The sequence below is a fragment of the Sphaeramia orbicularis genome, chromosome 14 (assembly GCF_902148855.1).
Source record: "Sphaeramia orbicularis chromosome 14, fSphaOr1.1, whole genome shotgun sequence".
Lineage (NCBI taxonomy): Eukaryota > Metazoa > Chordata > Actinopteri > Kurtiformes > Apogonidae > Sphaeramia > Sphaeramia orbicularis.
The window spans coordinates 32,322,557-32,347,455 of NC_043970.1; the positions used below are offsets into that span (position 1 = coordinate 32,322,557).

At 37.4% G+C, this 24,899-nt stretch overlaps 2 protein-coding genes across 4 annotated transcripts; both read left to right on the plus strand.

Moving 5' to 3' along the window:
• The first annotated feature begins 319 nt into the window (after positions 1 to 319).
• alg5 (ALG5 dolichyl-phosphate beta-glucosyltransferase) lies at positions 320 to 6,907 on the plus strand. Of its 2 annotated transcripts, none has more exons than XM_030154881.1 (10): positions 320 to 648; positions 1,122 to 1,290; positions 2,408 to 2,454; positions 2,688 to 2,756; positions 2,847 to 2,939; positions 3,028 to 3,141; positions 3,237 to 3,296; positions 3,390 to 3,541; positions 4,495 to 4,580; positions 5,924 to 6,907. In XM_030154881.1, exons 1-10 carry the CDS (start codon positions 586 to 588, stop codon positions 6,037 to 6,039), a joined length of 969 nt encoding a protein of 322 aa, XP_030010741.1. In that variant the 5' UTR covers positions 320 to 585; the 3' UTR covers positions 6,040 to 6,907. The 2 variants fall into 2 exon arrangements, with proteins under 2 accessions (XP_030010741.1, XP_030010742.1); XM_030154882.1 differs by having other exon boundaries at positions 320 to 453; positions 5,924 to 6,039.
• A 4,147-nt stretch (positions 6,908 to 11,054) lies between these two features.
• Positions 11,055 to 24,643, plus strand: smad9 (SMAD family member 9). 2 transcript variants are annotated; one of them, XM_030154361.1, is made up of 8 exons: positions 11,055 to 11,187; positions 12,859 to 13,405; positions 14,380 to 14,595; positions 16,119 to 16,376; positions 16,522 to 16,629; positions 18,503 to 18,724; positions 19,846 to 20,102; positions 24,363 to 24,643. In XM_030154361.1, the coding sequence occupies exons 2-8, from the start codon at positions 13,210 to 13,212 to the stop codon at positions 24,504 to 24,506; spliced, it is 1,401 nt and encodes a 466-aa protein (XP_030010221.1). In that variant the 5' UTR covers positions 11,055 to 11,187; positions 12,859 to 13,209; the 3' UTR covers positions 24,507 to 24,643. The 2 variants fall into 2 exon arrangements, with proteins under 2 accessions (XP_030010221.1, XP_030010222.1); XM_030154362.1 differs by lacking the exon at positions 11,055 to 11,187 and adding an exon at positions 11,555 to 12,576.
• Positions 24,644 to 24,899: the final 256 nt, after the last annotated feature.

The window sequence follows — 24,899 nt, forward strand, 5'->3', positions numbered from 1 at the left end:
ATGTTACTGCAGATCAGGTTTATCAAGAGCAGCAAACTTACAATAATTGTATGAATTGCAGCATGTGGGATGATGCATCAGCTCCACTGTGTTGGCTGATATGAAACTAAAACAACAAAATCCACGAATATACAAGAGAACAGCTGTAGAATAACTATCCACTGGAGTGACCAATATGCATGAAAGGGTTACTGAACTGATGATAGAAACTAAGATCTAAAATATGATTTGTTGATGTAGTTCCCCTCCTGTCCGCTAGATGACAGTATGCACGTCGTCTCACACTCCTTAGTTTTCTCCAACTTTCAACTGATGATGTGTCGGCAAAGCGGCTGCACTTCCGCGTCGCTGTTGTGTTCAGTTGTGATTGGAAGTGCAGTCCACTGAGCCACACACAGACTAATGGAAGAACAGGGGTTCATATTTTCTGTCACCCTTAAATCGATTTTATAGGTGTGTCTTTTTTTTTTTTTCTCAGGACTTCAGAATATCAAGGGGGAAACCCAAAGCACAGCGTGCTAGCTAGCTGTTAGCTAGCCACTTTGACTGGTGGTCTGTCAGTGGCTGAGGGGTGACTTATGGAAAATGGATTTCCTCTGTGAAATAGTTCAGGCCTTGGTTGCACTGGCAGCTCTAGGTTTGATTGTGGTAAGTAGTTAATATATACATTGTACACTGTGTTTGTACAGATTTGGACAGTTGTAGTAGATGCTAAGTGGCAATATTGTGATACATCACTCAGTTTTTGCTCCCACTGCTAAGTTTCAGGCTGTAGATTTCTTTATTGAGTTTTTTTTTTTTTCATATGACAATAAAGACGTGTTCATATATATTCACTATGCTCAATGCAGCGAAAAATGAGAACACGTAAGGCTGTAGATTTCTTTACAGTTGTGCAGGTGGTTTTCTGTGGAAATACTCAAGTCGGCCGTGTAATCCTGCAGCAGTCACCGTGACAAAAGAGATTCCAATTTGTGTGTATTGTTCAAATAAAGAGCTAAAAGAGAAGTTTTAGTCCTGTCATAAAACAACATGTGCATCATACACTATCTACACAGAAAGATTTTCATAGATATAACACTACCACCAGTATTACTAATATTATGTTTCTCCCTTCTCAGGTGTTCATAATAGCCCACGTCACTGCAGGGATGGTTAACCTGACACGCCATGAGAAGGAGAAGTACTTTCTCACCGCCACAGGGGAGAAGGAGAAGTTTCCTAGTCTGCATGATCCCTACTCCAGAGAACTCTCTGTGGTGATCCCAGCATATAATGAAGAGCTCAGAAGTGAGTGATAGTGGAGTGAATTTAAAATGGTTGCATCTAGTATTCACAAGGGGAAGTGGTGTACCAGAGCACACTTGTGACAACAGAAATCATAAACGAATCAAAGCTGTGTATCCACAGACTGAGTAAAGTATAAAGCTCATTCTTCTCAAACATCTGTATGATGGTGTCATCATCGAGTTTTCTTCATACAAAATATCATAGCGGGCTGTGTTGCCAGTCGGACAAAATATAGCTTTGTCATATTGATTATTTACATTATAGCTCTGTTGGCTTATCTCTGTTTTTAGACAGAAAAGAGCCACAGTAAAACCACAAATCATCCCTGTTTTCTGTACAGTTTGTGTTGTCACTAGCTGCTCTGAAGATCTGTTTGGTATCGTCTGAACATGGTCAGACCTGTCACAGTTTAGTCTGAATCAACAAACATTGAACTTTGTAAAGATGAGAACATCACATAGTAACTTTGCACTTTCATAAGCTTCATAATCAAACTCACCTGTGTAGAAGAAAGGTCATGATTTCACTATTAAACTCAATTCTTTTCATTTAGAGCTGTGTCCAATGGTGAAAACAACAACAGTGCTTCGAGCTTTTATCACTTTGTCACTTTCACTCCAGAAGTTGTTTTGTAGTTCTTGTCCCATTTCATCACCATGGCGTTAGTTTTCCTCATTATGGGCGCCAGGCAAATGGACTCACTAGTCCCTCTAGTGGTTGCATAAATACACTGGACTGTCAGTGCAGATATACTTAGCTCCTTTCTCTGCAATCAAATAGGCTACATGGGTGTCTTTGGTATAACTTCAGAGCTCTTTATACTGAATACTCTAATGATACTTTTATGTATTTTTAGTATTTCAAAGTATAAATATAAATAAGCATCATGTATAGCTATTTTGCCTTTCACTCAGCCACTTGTGTACATTTTCTGTAAGTGACAGCATCCATCATAACACAGTTAAAGTACAGTATCATTTAGTGAGTTTTGTCTGTTGAATCATAGAGTGTCCATCAGGGAGTATTAAAGTCCCACGCTGATCGTCTTAGTTTCTCAGGTTTTGCATCACTGTTCACCTGTAGTATATTAATATTTCTGTCTTGTGTACTACTTTAGTGCCTGTGATGCTGGATGAAGCTATGGGGTACTTGGAAAATAGACAGGTTAGTGATTTTCCTCATAAGGACAAGTTCACATTACATTTTAATCATTATTTCTTTTGGTTTCATTGAACAAACCTGTGTTTTACCAAATTTAATATAGAAGATCTCCAATAAGCAGTAAGCTGTTTTGGTTGTTATCAGTTACAATCTTCTGTTTTGCCAGTAGGTGGCAGCATTTGACTTAAAAACCAGCCGTTGTAAACCACATCCCTCATGTTTGTCTCTTAATGCAGAAACAGAACCCTTCTTTTACCTATGAGGTCATTGTGGTTGACGATGGCAGTAAAGACAAAACCACTGAGGTACCATTTTTAAACCTTTTGAGAATGTTTGCATTTGCTATAAATGTTACTTGAAATAAGGCTGTGAATACTGTCGTAATGTCCTGCCAGGTTGCAATGCAGTACACAAGGAAGTATGGTGCAGATAAAGTACGAGTCCTGACACTGGTGAAAAACAGGGGGAAAGGAGGAGCTGTTCGGATGGTGAGACTACAGCTGCCAAACCATATTTCATAAGAGCAGGAGTTTACTTCAGGTTGATTTTAATGAGTTCACTTTGTCTCACCTAAAGGGAACTCTGAGCTCCAGAGGGAAACTCATCCTGATGGCAGATGCTGACGGAGCCACAAAGTTTTGTGACATTGAGAAAGTGGAGGCAGGACTTAATGAGGTTAACTCTAAACCGGTATGAGGGTTTGCTGCTGCCACCATTATTTTTGTTTTCATCCACATATAATGCACAGCTTATGGGTCTTCTGAATAATTTATCTTCATATTTAGGATAACTTGGCCATATCCTGTGGTTCTCGAGCTCACCTTGAGAAGGACTCGGTCGCACAGGTAAGGTGTGGTTTGTCTGCATAGAGACTGATATTAACAGTCATCCTGTATAGCTGTTGTCTGTGTCTGACTATTGTTGCATCTCTGCCACAGCGGTCTATGTTTCGCACATTCCTGATGTATGGTTTTCACTTCCTGGTGTGGTTCTTTTGTGTGAGAGGCATCAAGGACACACAGTGCGGCTTCAAGCTTTTCACTCGTGAGGCTGCACTCAAAACCTTTTCTTCTCTTCATGTTGAGCGATGGTAAGAATTCAGCTTCACTCTACAAGCATTTCATTGAAGACTCTATTTCAGATGATATCAAAGCTCAAACTGATGTATTAAAGTATGCTCTGTGTTTGACATAAAGAAAATTATTCATTATATAACTTTAATAAATGTCTCTCTCTAACTAGCAAATGCTTGGGGTCAAGGACTCCTGCAACACTTTTCAAACAGATCAACTTTATTTCACTCTAAAGATTGACATGTTTTTACTTGTGTTTTGCATCAGGGTCATCAGGAAATAGGTTCAAAAGCTGCTTTTAAATAAGATATAAAAAGGAAAGAAAATCAGTAAGGAAACAACAAGCCTCATACATCGACACACTGATTGATGAGCAGGGTATTGGTAAAGATGGGTTGGGCATATGAATACTGAGTGCCCAGTTTCTCATCAATCACATCATTAAGATGAGATAACACTGTGAGGTATAGAAGTTCATTCAACAGTCTACACCTCAGCCTGATGACTCATGAACTGATGATTGCGCATTCATTGACCCTGTTTTTTGTTGTTGTTTTTCCTCATTTCTTTTTATTGAGCTCATGAAGGAGGTCAGTAAAGTTAATCACTATCTGTATGTGGAGGTACAGTTATTTCCTTGCATATTTTTGTTTTCATTTTTTTCTATGTTTTATATCTTACTTAAAAGTAGGTGGTGGTTTCCTAATGAAGCCCACAATACAAAGCGCATTGGTCTAACTATAGATTGACATAAAGTGGTTCTATATGAGTGCTACTGCTGCTGTAAGCTTTTTGTGTCCTCATGCACTTGAGAAGTAGGTGAAGTTGTGCCAGAACCTTCCATGTAGATTTAAACCAGTAAATAATTGATAGTTTATCTGGAAAAAAAAAATCAGTTTTTGTTTTTCTTTTTAGGGTAATCAATTAATAAGAAATATTTCTAAGTATCTCTTTGCTGTCCTTCTCATAGGGCTTTTGACGTGGAGCTCCTGTACATTGCCCAGTGCTTTGAAATTCCTATAGCAGAGGTGGCAGTAAACTGGACTGAAATAGAAGGTAAGTTCTAGCAGACATTAAATCATCTACAAAACTAGTTACCCGCACATCTGTACATTTTCATTATGTGTTTAGAATTCTGTAACTGGACAGTTATTTGTTCTAGATGTGGTAGTTTTTATGCTGGGGAGGGAGAGCTGACTTCTGGGAAAAGATGTTAGTCTATATTTTATAAGTACTGACATAAAAATTGTTTGGTAAATCATTCTTTAAAATGTAAATGACAATTAATATATTAATATCTAGGGACTGAAGTCAGTAAATGCGTCGTTCCTATTTTTTACTTAATTTCCCATCATGCAGTGTGGTACTGCGGATCCCATCAACCATCATGGCCATAGCAACGTGATTTTAAGGTTATTGTATTCCAAAATTACTAATATCTCCCAAAATATTGGTCCTATCAACTTGCCGAGATATTTAATGTGGCAATGGGACTATTCCTCAACTGTAGGTACCAAATTGGCAAGTTAAAAACATCTCAATTTCTCAGAACCGCTCTGAGACCTTCCAGTATTATGATATAGATTTGTTGTAGTAGGTATTACTGGTTCATAGCATATTTTTCTTAACCCATAAAGACCCAGTGCTACTTTTGTGGCAGTTCCCAAATGAGTTTTTGCGCTCTATTTAATCTTAAGTGATTTATCACAATTTGTTTCAATATTATGCTCTGTATTTTGTATTCTTAAGTAAAAATCATGTATTTTACTATATTTAATTTATTGATCATGTAGATGTTCATAAAAGCTCAGATTGAAATTAAGGGTTATATCAGAAACAGAGAAAATGGAAGAAAAGGGGACTTATTCAGTAAAATATATCATTAACTAATCATGAACCAAGTGTGTCCATCCACTGTCATTTATCAAATTCCCAGGGTTTTATTGGTGAATCAATGTTGTAGAAGATGACGGTGTTTCCATGGTAGCTACAAAGCCTCTGAACGTCCAAATGGGTCATATCTGATGACCATGAAAAGATGACAAACTGCATTTTACACCAATTATTTACATGGATTAGTGGATCAACAGTGATTTGACATTTTATATCAGTAAATGATTTTGGTTATTAGTGGCTGTTTGGGTCTTTATGGGTTAACTTTTTATTATATGTGATCATATAAAAAAAAGGTTTTGTTCATTTCCTTCCGATTCGTCTCTCCTTTGCTCCCTGACATTTATCAACCACCTTTCCCTTATCTGTTATTAATACTCCTGTGATAAAAGTATTTTCCTTTGCTACTTCCTGTGTGCCCTCTCAGCAGTAAACTGGTGTATTTCCACTGTTTGCTCTATGGGTTCATCATTTGGAACTGAGAGCGTCTGTGTTTGTTCTGCCAGGGTCTAAACTGGTCCCGTTTTGGAGCTGGCTGCAGATGGGACGGGACCTGGTTTTCATCCGTCTACGCTACATCACTGGTGCCTGGAAGCTGCAGTCGCCACAAAAGACCGACTAACCAACCAGACAAGCCTTGGTGTCGTAGAGCTCCTCTGACGGGGCCTTCATACCTCGAGATGAGGCGGTATTAACAGCTGTGTCAGTCACCGTAACAAAGAACAAAGCAGAGAACCTTTCACATGTTATTACTCGCCAAAGTGTAATTGGATGTGAAGTAACGGCACAGCTGTGGGCTCCTCATGGTCTGACTGATTTTACTCAGATGTTGGCTTGTGATGGTCACAGTTACATGCACATTTCTGTTGCTGTGGTTTACAGGAAATCTGTATGACTGATGTACTGAGTTACTTTTGTTTGTTTATCTTTTGGCCAATCAAATGTAAGTGATGAAATGTGAAGGATGTTGATGTTTGTCAGGATTCTGACATGTAGGATGAATGTTATTCAAAAGGGATGGGTTGTATTTTTGAGGATTTGTATTTAGAGGTGGCTATGAGTTGGTGCTCTGGATCACTTGAGCCAAAATTAAAGAAAGAACATATATCCATGTTTTCCAGTTGATAAGCAGAAAAGTATAAAATGAAGAAAAACCCATAAAGATATTTTATTCAATTTTCTTTCCCTGAGGCTTAACAGAAAACCTTATGCAGTCAGTTACCATAAAAGCATGATTGCTTCGTTTTTAGATGTGATCGCGCACAACAACATGACCCTGATCATATAAAGAAAGTAAATGATGAATTCAATTCTGAAAGCAGCAGGAAACCGACAGAGACAGCTCGGCATCTTATTTATTTTATTGTACATTAATTCACATAGCTGTAAATGCACCAGAGTTTGCCTAATGGCTATTTTTCATCTGCAGTCCCTGGACAGATGTTGAATTATCACCCTAAAAGGTAGCACAAGGTTATAAACATACAATTAAAACCTAGATTTAAAATACCCAAACACAGACAAGTACAATACAAGTTTTGCAATACAAAATGTACAATTAATAACATAAAAATAAGTTTTAAAAAAATTACACTTGGTAATTAGATTAAAAAAAAATATCCACACTTTGTTTTGTTAAAACCTTTATAAAGTGCGAAACAGTAGTAATGAAGCTGACTGTATACAACATCCACTGTGATGAATCTAAAAAGAAAATGGGGATTTGAACATTTTTACTTATTTACTGACAGACAGAGACTACAATTTAGGTTGGGAACAAACTTTTTTTTTTTTTTACACTTCTTTGTTCCAACAGGTCTTCATTCAAAAAAGGAAATGTTTTTTTCTCTCATACACACAAAACTTTCTCTTTTTACACACAGATTTAGTCAAATTCAACTTCCCCAGGTCTTTAAGGTCCATGAATTAGAGTCATGTTCTGTATCTGTAGGATTTTAATCCCAGTAGACATACACTATTTGGCATAAAGCTACATTTAACAGTTATACTAATAATAATAATACATTTTATTTGTAACGCACTTTACATTTGACACCATATCTCAAAGTGCACAATACAATGCAACAATATACAAAAAAAAAAAACCAAAAAAAAAACAGTCACCAGATAAAACGGTTGAATCCATCCAAAACGGTTGAACAGTTGACTCCTACTTGTTGAAGTATTGGTATAAATTCCACAGTTGCATTATCCTTTGAGGGTCTATTTTGATCACATGACCCTGGTGACACCCAGGCTTAGGTTACTCATCCCATACACTGTCCTTTAAGCCTCGCGTGGACATGATCTTGGAAAACATCCATCCCAGCGTTTTTGCGGTCTGCGTAAATGAACTGGGTCCTGTGGTGCTGATTGTCTTCTTGTGCAAGCCTGAGGTCTGGGGTTCGCTGGGATGCGGATGTCTCGGGGGGCCTCCCGGAGCCCTGGGGTGCGCATCCTGTTTGTGCCTTGTCTCTGTCTGCCTGGTCTCTGGGACCAGACAAGATAGAAGAGGTAAGAATAAAACTTTTAGGCCCGAGTGTGAAGCGATTTGTTGACATTATTATTATTTAATCTGACATTTGGGATGGATTTTAACATGTATGTGCTGCCAAATTTAATACCCTATTTTATTAGTATTGTAAAATGTAGACCAGAATAAACCCTGTGGTGACTCTACAGGTGGAGTGGATGTCAACAGAAGCCGTCCCCGAGGTGCCCGGACCAGACTGTGGGAGCCAGGGGGTTTTTAATAGACCACTATGAGTAGATCCCAGTGATGCATTTCAGACCATCCACCTGGTGAATGGAAAAAAAATCATATGGTTTTTGACAAGATCCCCAGGGTGGACTCGCTTTGTGCTGGGAGTATTGTTACGTTCCGCAGCAGTTGCTGTAAACTGTGAAAATGTCAAACTTGTAGACTCACTGTCGCCAGCCGGGTTGCGTCATTAACTGGACCAGTCATGGCACTCCCAATAAAGGATGGTATCCATCCGCAATGAGACGCGCACTGCCGTTTGGCTCACAGCGAGTTCACAACAGCTTAGTATTTAATATCAAAACCTATTTCACTACTTTTTTTTTTTTTGTATGGGTTTACCATAGCTGGAGGAGAAGATGTAGCGTCGTCCATTTTTATATCGTCTGGTCTAAGTTACAGGTGCATTAAATGAACATGTGGGCACATAAGTGAAAGTATGAACACCATAAACACCTTCAATGTTTCATATAACGAGACATCCATATGCCTATATACCCCAAAATAAAGGAAATTAGATGAGTTATTACTTTAAATCAGTTTAAAGAGTCGCAGCACCTGTAATCTGTTCACTAGGGCCAAACAGATGCAAACAGCTGTATAAAAGTAAACATCACTAACTGTGTGTCCCATCTATAAAAGTAACATTACACAGTATGTGAACAGAATAGCTGTAACTAAATAAGATTACCAGTGTAGAATAAAAATAAAAGACACTCATAGGTCATGATTGTTGTCGTTTATTTATTTATTATTTAGCTTTTTTTTTTTTTTTTTTTTTAATTTTGCTTTTTTTTCACTGTCCGGTGTCCTTGAGTGTTTTGAAAGTAACCTACAAATAAAATGTTTATTAATTTACTCATTCTTTCTTAAAATAAATGTATTAATAAAAAATAAATAAATAACTAAAACAAAATAAATAAGATCAACGTCCAATAAGTTGTGCTGGTAAAACAGAGGTGTATAAAACAAACTCCCCCTCCAGGAGTGAGTATAGGACACACTACTCAACACAAACCAGTCCGTTTACAGACCCCATCGCTCTGGAATCTGGGACAGGTGTGCTTGTTGTTTCTGGGGTCTCCGTTAGTTAGAGCCGCTCGTTCCTGATTGGTCGACGGGCTCGGGCTCAGGTGACACGCACACACGCACGCGCGCAAGTTGCCGCTGATTCCGAATCCCTGAAATCCTGGGAAAGGTCCAGGAGGGGGAAGGCGGAGGGATCTCGCATGCAAGCGCTGCGGTTCCAGCCAGGCTGACGCCGCCGAGGCTGTGTGGCGCTCGGCTGGGGCTTCTGGAGGAGTGGAGGCTCCGGGGTCCGCAAACCTGCGTCAAAGGGTCTGCACAGTACACGCACGAGACCGGAACTGATGAGCACTGTCCTTCAAAGTAAAAGCACAAACGCAACAGTGATGGCGACGCATTGGGACTCATAGCAGCCAAATTAAACTAATCACAGTTTGTGTTTTGTGTCGGTATAAAATGTTAATGAAGTTAGATTTATAAATAATTGTTGTATTAGTCATATTTAACTTTTATTTAGCTCAATATTTCAAAGCAACTCCTTCATTTGCAAATAATACAGATTGACTGTCATCATACTGAATAGAATAGAATAGAATAGAATAGAATAGAATAGAATAGAATAGAATAGAATAGAATTTATTTGCCATTTGCACAGATACATAGCAGTATAGGTACATTGGAATTCTTGTGTATTTCCCTGAGTCAGAAAAGGAGTTAGAAAAAGGTAAAGATATGACAAAAAAGACAGATAAAAAACATAAACACAGCTAAAAGTTATTAAAAAAAAAAAAAAAAAAAAAAACACAGTTATTGCACATACAAGCACAAATACACATTTGTGGAATAGAGTATTATATTTAAAAAAAAAAAGAGTAATAATAATAATAATAATAATAATAATAATAATAATAATAAGAGTAGTGAGAGGTATCAAGAAGTTATTGCACATTTGAATTAAAAGTACTGGGATGTAGAGCAGGTTATTTCATATTCAGTTAAAATGCTGGGAGGTAGAGCAGGTTATTGCACATTCAGTTAAAATGCTGGGAGGTAGAGCAGGTTATTGCACATTCAGTTTAGAGCATGGTATTTTTTAAGCGTCTGTGACAGTGTGGGGGACTCGTGTCCTGGGGTACTTAATTTCTTGTGCCACGAGTCTGACTGTGGATGGGAAGAAGCTGTTGTAGAGGTGGGTCTTGCAAGCGCTGATAAATACAAATAAAAGGCATACAATAGCACAAATAATCAGTATCAGTCATCAGACTAATGTCAGTCTGTAATGTTCAATCCTGTAGCTTCTATTTCATCCTCTTCTCTCACCCATAGGACAGATTCTAATATTAGTTGCACTCATCCCGCAAAGCACAAAAATGTGCTCTTCATACAGTACATAGACAAAATAATATAGGCCTACATTAATATTATATTCTACCGTCATTGGGCTAGTTTGTTCACTTACATCTGACCTAATCATTCATTCATCTTCTGAACCTGCTTTATCCTCATCCTCATCACCTAATCGATTAACCTAATCATTGATATCAAACACAAATTAATTTTTTAAATATTCTAACCCTTTAAATGTCAGGTTTGTATCATGATTATTAATTTATTTACCAAATACTCTGAGCGAAGTACATTTTTTTCTATTGAATTTTTACAGCCTCGAGTATGTCACTGATTAGGAACAACATTAATTTTTATGCACTTTTGTTATTATTTGTTCAGTGTCGAATACTCATACAGCTAAGTGTATTGCTTTTATTTTGAAAACCTCGTAAGGATGTAGTATTTATCAAGGCTTATTTAACAACATGAACGTCAACACACACACACACACACACACACACACACACAGAGACACACATATGGACAGACACACACCTTCACAGACCCAGTGTGCTGCTCTGACCCACTACAGGCAGACAGGGAAGCCTTCACACGTCCGCGGGTGTCTACACTGCACTTGTTATCACAACAGAGGTGAGAAAATAAAGCATTGATCCGTCTTTCTTCAACATTTTTGTGTAGTTTTTCTTACTTCCTGTATTGTCAAGACTTTGTAAACTGAAACATCTAAGAGACTATGTTTGAAATGAAAAACCAATAGATGCTGACTTGCGGGGATTTTTTTTTTTTTTTTTTTTTTTTTTTTGTGGCTCATTATTATTATTATTATTATTATTATTATTATTATTATTATTATTATTATTATTATTATTATTATTATTATTATTTAGTCCGGAAACATAACTTAATTTACATTATTGTCGTCCAGTGTAAGTATAATTATGAACATCCTGCTACTTTTAGACGCTGTGTGAGTATAATATAAAGTATCACTGTCTTCTTAATTATTAGAATATGATATGATCAGACTGTAACAGAATGATTTCAGTGCTGGTGCTTCTGATCACATGTTGACTGCTGCAGCCTGTAATGTCAAGGTGCGTTAGATATTTGGACTAGATCCAGATTTAGTAGGAGTAAGTAAGTAAGAGCACACGCCGAGGTAGTAGTGAAAAGGAAACTGGCGTGTTTACTTTTTTGGGAATGGGTGTCCTGGTGATAAAGCATTAGGTAATTAGCCTATCTGAGCCTGCAGACTGAGTGACGCCAGGCTCCATAAAAGCAGCAGCGGCGGACTGATGCCGCATTGAGCCTGTGCGTTTTTGCTGTCATTGAAAACCTCAGCTGTCTGTCTGTTTGTCTGCACAGGAAAAAAAAAAAAAAAAAAAAGAGTTGGCCAAATTTCTATGGACAAGTACAATGCATGTGCTTAAAATGATCTATTAACATGTGTGTGTGTATGTATTTAAAACTCATAGTCATGTGATCTATTGTAATATTCTTATGCATTCTTTGCATAAATAAGCAGGTGTCTAGAAAGTGCAGAACCAGTATCTTAGTACTATACATGTCATTGTTGTCTGGGTCATCCTGCCACTGGGGGAAAAGTGAAATATATCAGTCATAACTCATACTTTCTTGACTGAGTATCATAACAAGGGAGGCTTTTACACACACACACACACACAAAAAGTGCCGCTGGATACTAACACAAGAAAGTTCCTAAATAGCTGAAATACTTGCATACTTTTGCTGCATTTGTACAGTTTTAGTAGCTGTTAAATAAGCCAGAGAGACAAAAAAAAAAAAAAAAAAAAACAACACAGGGACAGCTCTTTCTCTCTCTCTTTCTGCCTCTGTCTCTCTCCCTCTCCCCCTCCTGCCCTGTGATGTGTTCTGGCCAGACAGTATGGCTCCTGGGCGTCAGTGGCATGATCATAGAAACAGAGGCCAGAAAGGACATTCCTCATTGTTGGTGAATCTAGAAATGATCTTGGCCCTGCACTTTCTGAAAGGTTTTTGGTATGTGTTTCATTTTCTCCAGAGAGAATAATAACTATGTTGTTCACCGTGTGGTCTGTGTAACAGTGCACTGCTGATACAGCTTCATCCTTATCCTGGAAACACACCTCTAATACCCGTATCATTAAATTGCTGAGTTTTTAGTTATAGTGCTTAGTCTTTGATTTCAATGTGATTGTTGTTTCATTCTTCCAAAAAAAATACCTCTGTCCTCCTCCTCTGGTCATTTGTTTCTGCTAAATTAACAGTCAAGTCAATACTATGTCTCACTTCTCTTGTCAGATGATTGAAACTTGACCTGGACTTCTCGCTGTGTGAGGACTAACCTTCACTGCAGGAGGCTCTGAATCCTGAGCTGCCAGATCCCCTCTGTGCCAACACACAGAGGGGGATTTAGATTTTTGCGTTGCTCTGGCGGGGGTCCAAGATCTTCACCACCGCTGCACGGAAGTCACAGTGGAACACAAAACAACGGCCTCTGTTTACACAGACTCATCACACTACCTCTTTCATCCTTACCTCTGTTTCTTCTCTAGCCCGGCTGCTGATTATTTGCCTCTTATCCTTGAGTGAACCCTTATCCCTTTAACGGCCCACATCAGCTCATCTCACCACCCTTTTATCCATCCCATAATGAACTCCTCTACCTCCATTACATCCCTCTTCTCCTTCACCAGCCCGGCAGTGAAGCGCCTGCTGGGCTGGAAACAAGGGGATGAGGAGGAGAAATGGGCAGAAAAGGCAGTGGACTCACTAGTAAAGAAACTCAAGAAGAAGAAGGGGGCCATGGAGGAACTGGAGAGGGCCCTCAGCTGCCCCGGGCAGCCTAGTGAGTATCACACTGTCATACATACGAGTATTTGAGAGGACACTTCATACCTGCAGGGTCACAGGTTTGGTTGCAGTAAATCACATTTGTCAACGTGTTCTGTCACACTACACTAAAATGAGCATTACCTGTGAAAATGCAGCAAAAATGTCAAAAATGTAGAAGTATCATGTTAAAATGTCGTGTTGTAGAAGCATCAGTGTGGCTCCTGTGTAAAACTATTTATATTTATACACAGATTTTCTAATATTACTGTTTTGTTTTCGTTTTTTACTAATAAGTTGAACAAATTGCTTTAAATAAAAAGTAAGTCTTGTCACATGAATTTCTCAGGACTTTTGATTGTCATCTACAGAGTTTATAGAGTGTGTCATATGTATTATATATATTTAACATTTCAATAACTAATGGTAAATATATACATAAAAAAAAAAACAGATTTCAGTTTCAGCACATTGAAAAAGTCAGGTGTGATTTTCAGATTTTTGGACTTCTTGTGACAGTTCAGACAGGTTGTTGAATTTCAGCTAATATCACAAAGTGTAACTAATATGCTGTAAACGCTCTGTAGGTGGACTGTATAAAAAAAGCTGTTATTCAGTTTTGACCCAGATAGCAGATAACATCATTTGTTTTTGTCAACATCATAAGTGAGGACAGATATGGTAGAAGTAGGTCACTTGATACGTATATAGTAGTTTACACAACAACAAAAAAAAAAAACAATAGGTAGCTTTCATATTTTCCAAAAGCCCACTGGTAATTCTTTCACCGTCTGCAGATTTTAATCTAAAACATCCATGAGGGTTAGTCTTGGGATATGCTGATTGCTGTTTCAGATATTCTTTTAAAATACAAGACAATATTTTGAGTCCTGGATGGAATAATTTGTGGGCAATAACTTGTTACATCTACGTTTAAGCACATAAAATCACAGATCAGTCGACTTATTGTGTCTGATTTGATCCTTTCAGGTAAGTGTGTGACGATCCCTCGGTCTCTGGACGGGCGGTTGCAGGTGTCCCACAGGAAAGGCCTCCCTCATGTCATCTACTGCCGCGTGTGGCGTTGGCCCGACCTGCAGTCCCATCATGAGCTCAAAGCCTTGGAGTGCTGTGAGTTCCCCTTCGGATCAAAGCAAAAGGACATCTGCGTGAACCCCTACCACTACCGACGGGTGGAGACCCCAGGTACACAATAAAAAGAGGACCAATAACCCTGTAGCTCACCGACATAGAACACGCTGGTGAGCTACAGAATCAATAACAACTTGAATTTGTGAGGTTGTCAGGTTCTGCTGCTATGTTAGAGTCCTGTGGTTTTGATGTAGGAGATCAATCTCCCAATAGAACAGAACTAATAGAATAGAACTCACTCTACCTCAGTGCAATAGCCACAACACATGCACCTTTTTTTTCTTAATCTACCTTGTACATATCCTATATTACCTGTATATATCCTTATTTGTAGTACAGAGTCAGCCGTTGTATATTTCAGTAGTTCTAGAAGGATTTTGAAGCATACACACATGCCTACATTTCTCTTTAGTATTTTGTGTGATGTTTTAATAGTCCTTTTTGCTGCTTTTTAAGTGTTTTTGCTGCTAAATAGAACAGAACTGCTAAACTGATTTTCATTGTTCCTGTTACAGTGGCGGTAAAGATCTGTTCTGTTCTGTTCTATTCTATTCTATTCTATTCTATTCTATTCTGCTCTGCTCTGCTCTGCTCTGCTCTGTTCTATTCTATTCTATTCTATTCTGTTCTATTCTATTCTGTTCTGTTCTGTTCTAGAAGTGGGTGGTAACTCAACAAATTAAATGAAAGTCCGTACATGACTTCCTACCAGCGCTCAGTAATAACTATGCTGATATCGCAAACCATTTCTGTGTTATAAGCCATTAAAATATGGCTAATTATAAGTAAAGGTACATTCTAGGGATGTAACGACATGAAAATTTCATATCATGGTTATCGTGACCAAAATTACCACGGTCATCATTATTATCACGGTATTGTTGAAATGTGCTCAAAATGTTCAAAAAGTACTGATACACACTGAAATAATTCAACCAAGTTGTATTTTGAAAAAAAAAAAAAAAAAAAAAAAAAACCTAAAAAAAAATAAAATAAAATAATAGGCACAATGTACTTTCTGTTGGCAGAAACATTCAAATATTAACAAGTAAACATCAAACATATAAATGTGCACTAAAGATGGCACCTTATGGCCATTTTCCATATCAAGTTTGAGTTGTTTTAGGGTCTCTCTCTCTCTCTCTCTCTCTCTCTCTCTCTCTCTCTCTCTTTCTCTCTTTCTCTTTCAAAGTGTGGTAATCAAACACGGTTATCATGATAATTAGAATTTAAACGGTAATACTAACCGTCAGGAATTTTACCGTGGTTTATCGTTATACCAGTAATCGTTACATCCCTAGTACATTTTTAATATTTCAATAATTTGTCAAAAATCCTAGTGGCCAGTGAGCTAAAAAGAGGATATCTTTGTAATAAGCATAAAAAAATAAGGCCAGTGTTGAGTTTTAATTTCCTTACATTTAGGTTATTATGGGATTTTAAATGAATCCAACATGTTTGATCTAATACTGTTCTGAAGCCAAAAGGATTTGCAGTAATATGATCTTTAATAACACCATTTGCCTCCCCTCCCTTCCTCTCTTTACCTGTTATTGTTTTTCCTCATCTCCTCTCAGTGCTACCACCGGTCCTGGTGCCCCGCCACAGCGAGTTCAACCCCCAACACAGTTTACTGGCAAAGTTCAGGAATGCCTCCCTGCACAATGAGCCTCTGATGCCCCAGAACGCCACCTACCCGGACTCCTTCCCTCCCCTGCCCTGCTCCTCCTTCTCCTCCTCCCCTTCATCCTCCCTCGCACAGTCTCCCACCTCACAGAGTTACCCGAACTCCCCCAACAGCTCCGCAGAGCCTGGCAGCCCGTATCACATCACAGGTACTGAAAGTATCAAACACCTGCCACACAGACGGGGTGTAGTTTTACCGCCAGTTGAGCCGCTTTTGACTGTCTCTGCAGCCTTTAGATTTCAGACGCCGGTCTGAATGTACTTTTCTCACTTCTCTTTTTCCTGTGATTCCAGCTGAGACTCCTCCACCTCCGTACAGTATGATGGAGACAGGCCCACAGGAGGATGTCAAGCCCAGCTCCACAGAAAACACCAAACTCACATTTTCCGCTCCACACCGGGGTAACAAAAGTGCACACAGCCACAAATGTACAGTTAATGAAAATACATATTGTAGAGTTTTGACTAAACAATGCATTTATTTGATGAAAAACATTTGGCCTGAAGCATAGTATTGCCAAAATATAGCCAAGTGAAACATCCAAATTGCAGTTGCAACATACTGTTCCAGCTCCACCCAACAGAACAGAATATTCTTTATTATCATTGTAACATTTACAAAAAAATTAACCCATAAAGACCCAAACAGCCACCGGTAACCAAGAGCATTTACTGATTTAAAATGTTTAATACTGTTGATCTTCTAATTCTATCAATACATGGAAATAATTGGTGTGAAATGCAGTTTGTCATCTTTTCATGGTCATCAGATATGACCCATTTGAACGTTCAGAGACTCTGTAGTGAAAATTGAAACACTGTCATCGTCTGCAACATTGATTCACCAGTAAAACCCATGGAGTTTAATCAATGACACCGGATGGAGACACTTATTTTTACATTCAGTTATGGATATCTTTGCTGAAAAAGTTAATTTTTAATTTTTCTTGAGTTTTTTCTGTTTCTGATAAAATATTCCTCAACTTTAATCTTAGCTTTTATGAACATCTACATGATCAGTAAATTAAATATAGGAAAATCCCTGATTTTCACTTAAAAAAATGCAAAATGCAGAGGATAATATTGTAACAAATGGTGATAAATCACTAAAGAAAACTTAAATATAGAGAAAAAATTATTTTTGGAACTGCAACATAAGTAGCACTGAGTCTTTATGGGTTAAAATGGCATCTGTTACGCGTTGAATACTGGGAAAGCACTGAATGCTGTAACCAAGTGCACCGCCATCTTGGAAAAAGCAAAAATGAATCCTATTCTACAGATTTAAGAAAAAATATTTGTCTGGTGCAGACAAAAATCAGATCTATTTTATTTTTAGTGAAAATTAAATGTAAAAAATTTCCATTCTCACAAAACGTAACTACAATACGGACTTAAGTATATTAATTTTACAGTTATATACACAGTGTATAATTGGAAAAGCCAGAGAAATGTCAGTATTTTTGCTTTCAAAATGATATAAAGGGTAGATGTTTTTGTCCTGTGACAATGTATATCATTAATTTTTAAAGGAAGGACATAAACATTTTTACTGTCCAGTAACAGTTTAATATGGACCCAGATCAATCCTGTAATCCTCCTCTTAGTTACCCAAGGTCACCTTTGTATAATGAGGACATTTTCTCACTTCATTCATTCCTGGATGGGCCAATATGATAAAAGATTTAATTAAAAATTACAGTACTGTGAAAAACTCAAGGCCAACTTTATGTTTGTTGGTTTATTAAAATTATAATGATCACACATATACATTTGTCAGTGTCTGTATTAAGATACAATCTGGATATATGTGAAATATGTACAGCCTAAAAAAGAACAGCTTCTATGAACCAGAGTGGTAGGATTTAGTGTTTTTAACCCTTTTGTTCAGTCAATATGAGATTTATCACATTCAGTGTCTGATGTTTTATACCAGGTTTCATTCAACACGTCAGATGTTTCTGTTTGTGCTGCTTCTTGTCATGGGGTCAGGGGACACAATAAATAGTGACTTTAACCTTTAAAACCCATTAGTTTAGTTTTTTGTGTATTTTTAAGGCTGTGAATCTATATCATGGACTTTATTGATGTATGTGAAGATAAGAGCATGAGAAATAAATATATACGCTCATTTCAACCCTGCAAAAACAACAAAGCTAAAGGTGGACTTCTGCACAGTACTGAATAAATAAATAAATACTAATTAGAAAATATGTATTGCTATATGTGTCTGTTGTCAGAAAATGTGTACCACATTTATTATGCTTTTGTTTAGATTTACGGCCAGTATGTTATGAAGAACCAGAGTACTGGTGTTCAGTAGCCTACTATGAACTCAACAACCGAGTGGGAGAGACCTTCCACGCCTCGTCCCGGAGCGTCCTGGTGGACGGCTTCACCGACCCCTCCAATAACAAGAACCGCTTCTGCCTCGGACTGTTGTCCAACGTCAACCGCAACTCCACCATCGAACATACGCGCAGGCACATAGGCAAAGGTAGGGTGGACAAGTGATGGAGATAATTTCATCACACATTGTGTAATTGTTTTTTTTTTGTTTTTTTTTAATAAAAAACGCACAGCACATGTTAGACATAGGATCTCTTGAATAAGATTTTATCACATTATCATATCATTATTACTGTTAATTAGAATATGTGTAAGAAAACAGAATCAGTGACATTATTTATTTCAGTAATAATAGAGGTGCAGATTCAAAACATGTTCAACAGAGATATTTTATTCTGTTTTACCGAAGCAAGAAGGAAAATCAATATATATAAATATCCTCCTGAGACCCAGCAATGTCATTTTGTCCTCTGGAGGGGACAAGAGTTTCACAAGTTTAGAAAAAAAAACACTGCCCACTGCAAAGGTTGTTCTATAAATTAATCAAAAATGTATCTGAAGAAACTGTTGCATCATGCTGTTTCAAATCAAGCAGATTATTTAATGTAAAAATGTTCAAACTTTTACTTTCCTGGGTCTCAGAAGGATATGGCATCTGCTCTTTCTGAGTGTATGTGAACATCTAAGGAAGTGAGAACATCACTGAAGGATTTACACTAATAGTTTTCCTTCTTGCACTGGATCCCGGGGGCCAAATATTGTTTTTTCTCATGGTAAAAGCACAGAAAGCCAGCCTTTGTTGGCCAGAGATCAAGCGTCTCTGTGGGTTACAGTAAACTGTGTGCTGTGGGCATGTGTGGGGTCTCTAATGACAGGGGTGATACAAAGGCGGAGGGTAGTGGGACAAAAGCCAAGTCTCATCCTTAATATAGAGCCTCTATGGACAGAACTCACATATCTCATATTTACAAACACTGTAGATGGCCTCATGGTTTCCTTTAGGCAGAATATACAAAGTTTGAATATACAACAAAGTGGATCAGGGTGTATATCTGATTATCTGTGTTATATGTGCTTTTTTATTTGGATAAAAGTGATGTCTTTATCCATTGTGACCATAAAACTACTGCATTTACTCCCCAGTAAAATCAGAAAAGATGAAAGAAGGCACTAGTTTTGCAGATATCTGAGCTTTAAAGTTGTTAATATACCCCAGTCCCTTTTTTTTATCTAATCCTTTTATTTATTTCTCTGCTCCATTCCTCTCAGGATTGCATCTGTACTATGTAGGCGGTGAGGTGTACGCAGAGTGCTTGAGTGACAGCAGTATCTTCGTTCAGAGCCGTAATTGTAATTTCCAGCATGGCTTCCACGCCACCACAGTGTGTAAAATCCCCAGCGGCTGCAGTCTCAAGATCTTTAACAATCAGCTGTTCGCTCAGCTCCTCGCCCAGTCTGTGAACCACGGCTTTGAGGTCGTCTACGAGCTCACCAAGATGTGCACCATCCGCATGAGCTTTGTGAAGGTACTGATAAGACTGAACACAAGCACTGCTGTTAATGATCATACCTCCTATTAGCATGATTAATTTTCCATTTTCAGTCTTGAAGTTATGTTCTGCAAGTCCAAAAATAGATAAAGATGTAATCCTTTGTGACTCCCCTTGTTTACTTAGCACCTAGTTTAATGGTTTCCTGACATCAACATTCACAGCTGAGTTTTATGTTTAACCCATAAAGACCCAAATATCCACCAGTGACCCAAACCATCTACTGATCTAACTGGTTTAATAACTTCTGATCCACTAAACCTACCAATACATGTAAATAATTGGTGTAAAATGCAGTTTTTCGTCTTTTCATGGTCATCAGATATGATCCATTTGGACGTTCAAAGGCTCTGTAGTGAACGTGGAAACACTGTCATCTTCTACAACATTGATTCACCAGTAAAACCCATGGAGTTTGACAAATGACAGTAATTGGAGACATTTGGTTTATGTTCAGTTAAGGATATATTTTGTTGGAAAAGTCACTTTTGCCTTACTTTTTTAAAAGTAAGTAAGTAAGTAAATTTTATTTATAGAGCACTTTTCACAGACAGTCACAAAGTGCTTTACAGTGAGAAATGCAAATAAAATACAATTAAAATAATATAAAAATACAGTAAAGTACAATTATAATACAATTAAAATATGATAAATACATAAAGTGCAATCAGTTTGTAGCAGCCCTGGGTCAGTTAGGAAATTAAATTTTTCTTGTTTTTTATCCAATAACCTTGAATTTACTCTGAGCTTTTATGCACATCAACATGATTAATATATTAAATGCAGGCAATTATCTAATTTTCACTGAAATAAGGTAAAATAGATAAGATAATATTACAATAAATTGTGATAAATCCCTTAAGAAAGGTTAAATATAGAGAAAAATGTATTTGGGAACTGCCACAAAAGTAGCACTGGGTCATTATGGGTTAATGTAATTCAAGTCAATTATACATGATTATCTCAAGGCATTTAAAAAAATTTAGATAAAGGCCTTAAAAAAAGACAGTATGAAGAGGAAACCTAACACATCCTTGAGGAGCAAGCCCAAGGAGACAGCAGGGAGGACAAACTAGTTTTATATACGGACAAACCTCCTACAGAACCAGCCTTCGAGTTAAGTGACCATCTGCCTCGACCGGCTGGGGTTAAAAGACAGAGGAGAGAAAAAAGAAAAGGATAGAGAAAGAATAACACAGGCAAACACTGGGCAGGGTGGAGTTCAGAACCAAACATCAGGAACAAACAGAACCAGAGTAGGGATGTAACGATTACCGGTATAACGATAAACCACGGTAAAATTGCAGATGGTTAGTATTACCGTTTAAATTCTAATTATCATGATAACAGTGTTTGATTACCGCATGTTTAGGGGAAAAAAAACTTATGTAAAGCTATGCTTTTATGTCAAATATTTTAGTATAGTTTTAATTTATTACAATTTTGATTTTATATACCCAATATTTGGAACCAATATTCACTTTTAAAGTCTTTGAAAAGGTTTGTTAAGCATCTGTGTGTTATTTATGTAATAAAGTACAGTATAATAATTTTTTAAAATCAGATTTTATATTTTTTTGTGTGTTTTCTGGCCTTTTGTGTTGATATAGCAGGTTAAAGTGAAAAAAATAATAGGCAGATGATATAGATGGAGTTGTGCTGAAAAAAAGATACCAAACATGGGTATAGTAAACATTTGTTTATATAGTATATAAAGGCAAAATCAAAAGTACTGAAAAACGAACAAAATGGGCTCAGACCACTAAGAGTTAATATTTGAATGTTTCTGCCAACAGAAGGTACATTGTGCCTATTATTTTATTTGTTGTTGTTTTTTTTGTTTTTTTTAAATACAACTTGGTTAAATTATTTCAGTGTGTGTATAAGTACTTTTTGAACATTTTGAACACAATTTCAATAATACCGCGATAATTATAATAACCGTGATAATTTTGTCACAGTAACCCTGATATGAAATTTTCATATCGTTACATCCCTAAACCAGAGATACCTCTAGAAAAGAATAGGATTGACAGACAAGTACAAACTATGAGAAAGGGAAGACACAAAGTTAGTGACAACACCGGTGTACTTTTTTTTTTAATGAATTATCTGCTTCAGAGTTTAAATGTGCTAAAACTTACATTCTTTAATAAGATCAATTGGAAAACAAATGACCAAGGTGCTGGTTAGCTCATGCTTTTAATGTATATGATAAAGCATTACTACAAACATATAGTGGTTTATGTACATTTATGCAATAGATTTATAAACCTTCCGCTAGAAAGAACCTGTAAAGTGAATGTAATGTAATGTGCAGACAGAGTTTTCAAGTAGATCTGGTAGCACTGAGACAAACATTCCTTTTGAGTAAAATCTATTCTCTCATTAATTCTCACAATTTTACATTTTGACCCAAAACTGTATCTTGGGAACTGTAGCCAACCAGCAATATTGGTTGAATTTTTCTTTATTAGTGACTCAAACTTGGCAAGGTTTCCTACCGTTATTCTGGAGGTAATTTTACTTGTAGACCAGTGCAAACAGTGGTGAGGTGTATAATACATGAAGAGAGACAGGAAAAGGCATAGAGGGGTTTGATGCATAACTAGCTGGGTTTCCATTACCCTCAGAAATGTGCAAAATGTAAACTGCGCAATAGAAAACTGGGAATGGAAACACAGAAATGTGGCAAAAATTGTCAAAGATCGCAAAAAAGTTTCTTTGCTCTCATGAAGCGATTTTTGAGACGTTTCGATATAGAAGGATTGTGCAAAAGTGTAATGGAAACACATTTTACACATTTTCACTAGTAAGGGGCATGACAAGTCCGGTGCCACGAGAGGTTTAATAACATAACAGTTCATTAAATGTTGTCCAGGTCATTCGAAAATTCTGGATCCACAACTCATTGGTGAATTCTGTACAATTCTCTCAGTTCTCTGATCAGGCACATCTGCAGAATGAAATTGTGAGGTACGGACGGACACCCCCCCCACGCAAGAACTATGACATATCGCGAGAAGGGTAGATGGGACTTTTGCTAGAATCACACATCAGAAGCTAAACACTCTTCAATGGAAACACCTACAAATAGCAATTATACTTTGTCGAAATTGTAGAAATATCACTTCTATTTTGCGGAAAACTGTAATGGAAACCTGCCTAGGACTATGCAGCTGAAACTAAGGGGCGGTTCAGGACCACCAGAGCCAGCCCTAACTATACGCTTTGTTAAAAAGGATGGTTTTAAGTTTAGTCTTAAAGGTCGGGGGTGTCGGCTGGTTCCACATCAGAATTTATAAAGTTTGACCAGGCTTGTGTATCATCTGTCACTGTTAACTCAATTTCTAAGCTGACACCTGGCCTATATATTGATTTTCTATGTAGAAGTTTTATCACAATAATCCAGGGGTTCTCAAACTTTTTCACACCAAGGACCACTTGATCATAAAAAACAAAAAAATCACCGACCACCTAATCAGCCGGCCAGTTTCCCACTCCCACCCTAAAAAAAACCCATTTTAAACAGCCTATATTACAATTTTATTATATTTTGTATATTACAAATTACGTCTGCAGTATATTACAAATGGTGCTAACAGCTCCACGCTAACAGAATGTCTTTGCACCTTGTTGCTAACATTGGTCGTTGTTTCTCCAGCTTTTCTCTTCAGTCACTGATCCATTGTCGTATTTTAGAAATGTTCAAGTCGCTCTTCATTTTGCGCTTCATTTCTGATTTGTTAGCTATTCTACTTCTTTTCCACCACAATTCACGAGTCACAAGAGGTCTTCAATATGACAATAGACAACCTAACTGTATAGAGATGGTTATGCAAAACATATTGACAAATTCAATAAAAGTCGACTCTTAGGCTTATTTAGGCTACATTCGATTCGCTTTTAATTTAGAAAACAATTATCTGTACTCGTAACTTTGCTTTGGAAGTCAGATGAGGGTGACTTGAGAAAGACTGATATAAATGTGACTTTTTTACGGCATCCTCTCGTGGACCACTTGGGGGCGCTACTTTGAGTATCACTGCAATAATCTATTGCTTATTTATCGGTACCTCTCTTTTCATCGTCTACGTCAACAGTATAAAGCACTAGCTACTACTATCTTAAAAATGAAGTCTGCTAATGTCAAAACTGAACCCAGGACAAAACAGACCCCAACACAATTTTGCTTGAATGTGTCATTTTGTACCTTTAAATGTTTGTCTTCCTCAGGGTTGGGGGGCTGAATACCACCGACAAGATGTGACCAGCACCCCCTGCTGGATCGAGGTTCACCTGCACGGGCCCCTGCAGTGGTTGGATAAGGTGCTGACACAGATGGGCTCTCCTCACAACCCTATTTCCTCAGTGTCGTAACAGAAAAAAAAATATCTTTTTAAGTGTACGCTCTTGGTCCTATACAAAGGTAGCCATAGATTCTATAATTAGTGCTATGTCCAGTTTTTGTTCCACGCTGATGAAAACTCATGCAAAATTATATTGGTCTAAAAAAATGTCTGTTATTCACTGCTTTCTTACCTCATGCCATAAAACTCAAACATTTATTACACTTCATTTAGCTGATTTACATGTAGTGTACTTCTACGGTCAAGTGTTGCTTAATTTCCAAGGCTATGATATTGCATTTACTCTATTTCTCTGCATTGGGACAAGTTAACTGCACTCCAAGACAAGAATAAATGGGATACATTTGTAGGTACTGAAAAGTGTTTAAATGTTATTATGGTAGTATGTACTGTATTTCCATGT

Bases quoted from the DNA above. Each gene is read 5' to 3' on its own strand.
- alg5 (XM_030154881.1), top strand. From the start codon at position 586: ATGGATTTCCTCTGTGAAATAGTTCAGGCCTTGGTTGCACTGGCAGCT. The intron at 3,142-3,236 runs GTATGAGGGTTT...CTTCATATTTAG, and splicing joins ATGAGGTTAACTCTAAACCG to GATAACTTGGCCATATCCTG. The intron at 3,542-4,494 runs GTAAGAATTCAG...TCCTTCTCATAG, and splicing joins TCTCTTCATGTTGAGCGATG to GGCTTTTGACGTGGAGCTCC.
- smad9 (XM_030154361.1), top strand. From the start codon at position 13,210: ATGAACTCCTCTACCTCCATTACATCCCTCTTCTCCTTCACCAGCCCG. The intron at 16,630-18,502 runs GTAACAAAAGTG...GCTTTTGTTTAG, and splicing joins ATTTTCCGCTCCACACCGGG to ATTTACGGCCAGTATGTTAT. The intron at 18,725-19,845 runs GTAGGGTGGACA...CATTCCTCTCAG, and splicing joins GCGCAGGCACATAGGCAAAG to GATTGCATCTGTACTATGTA.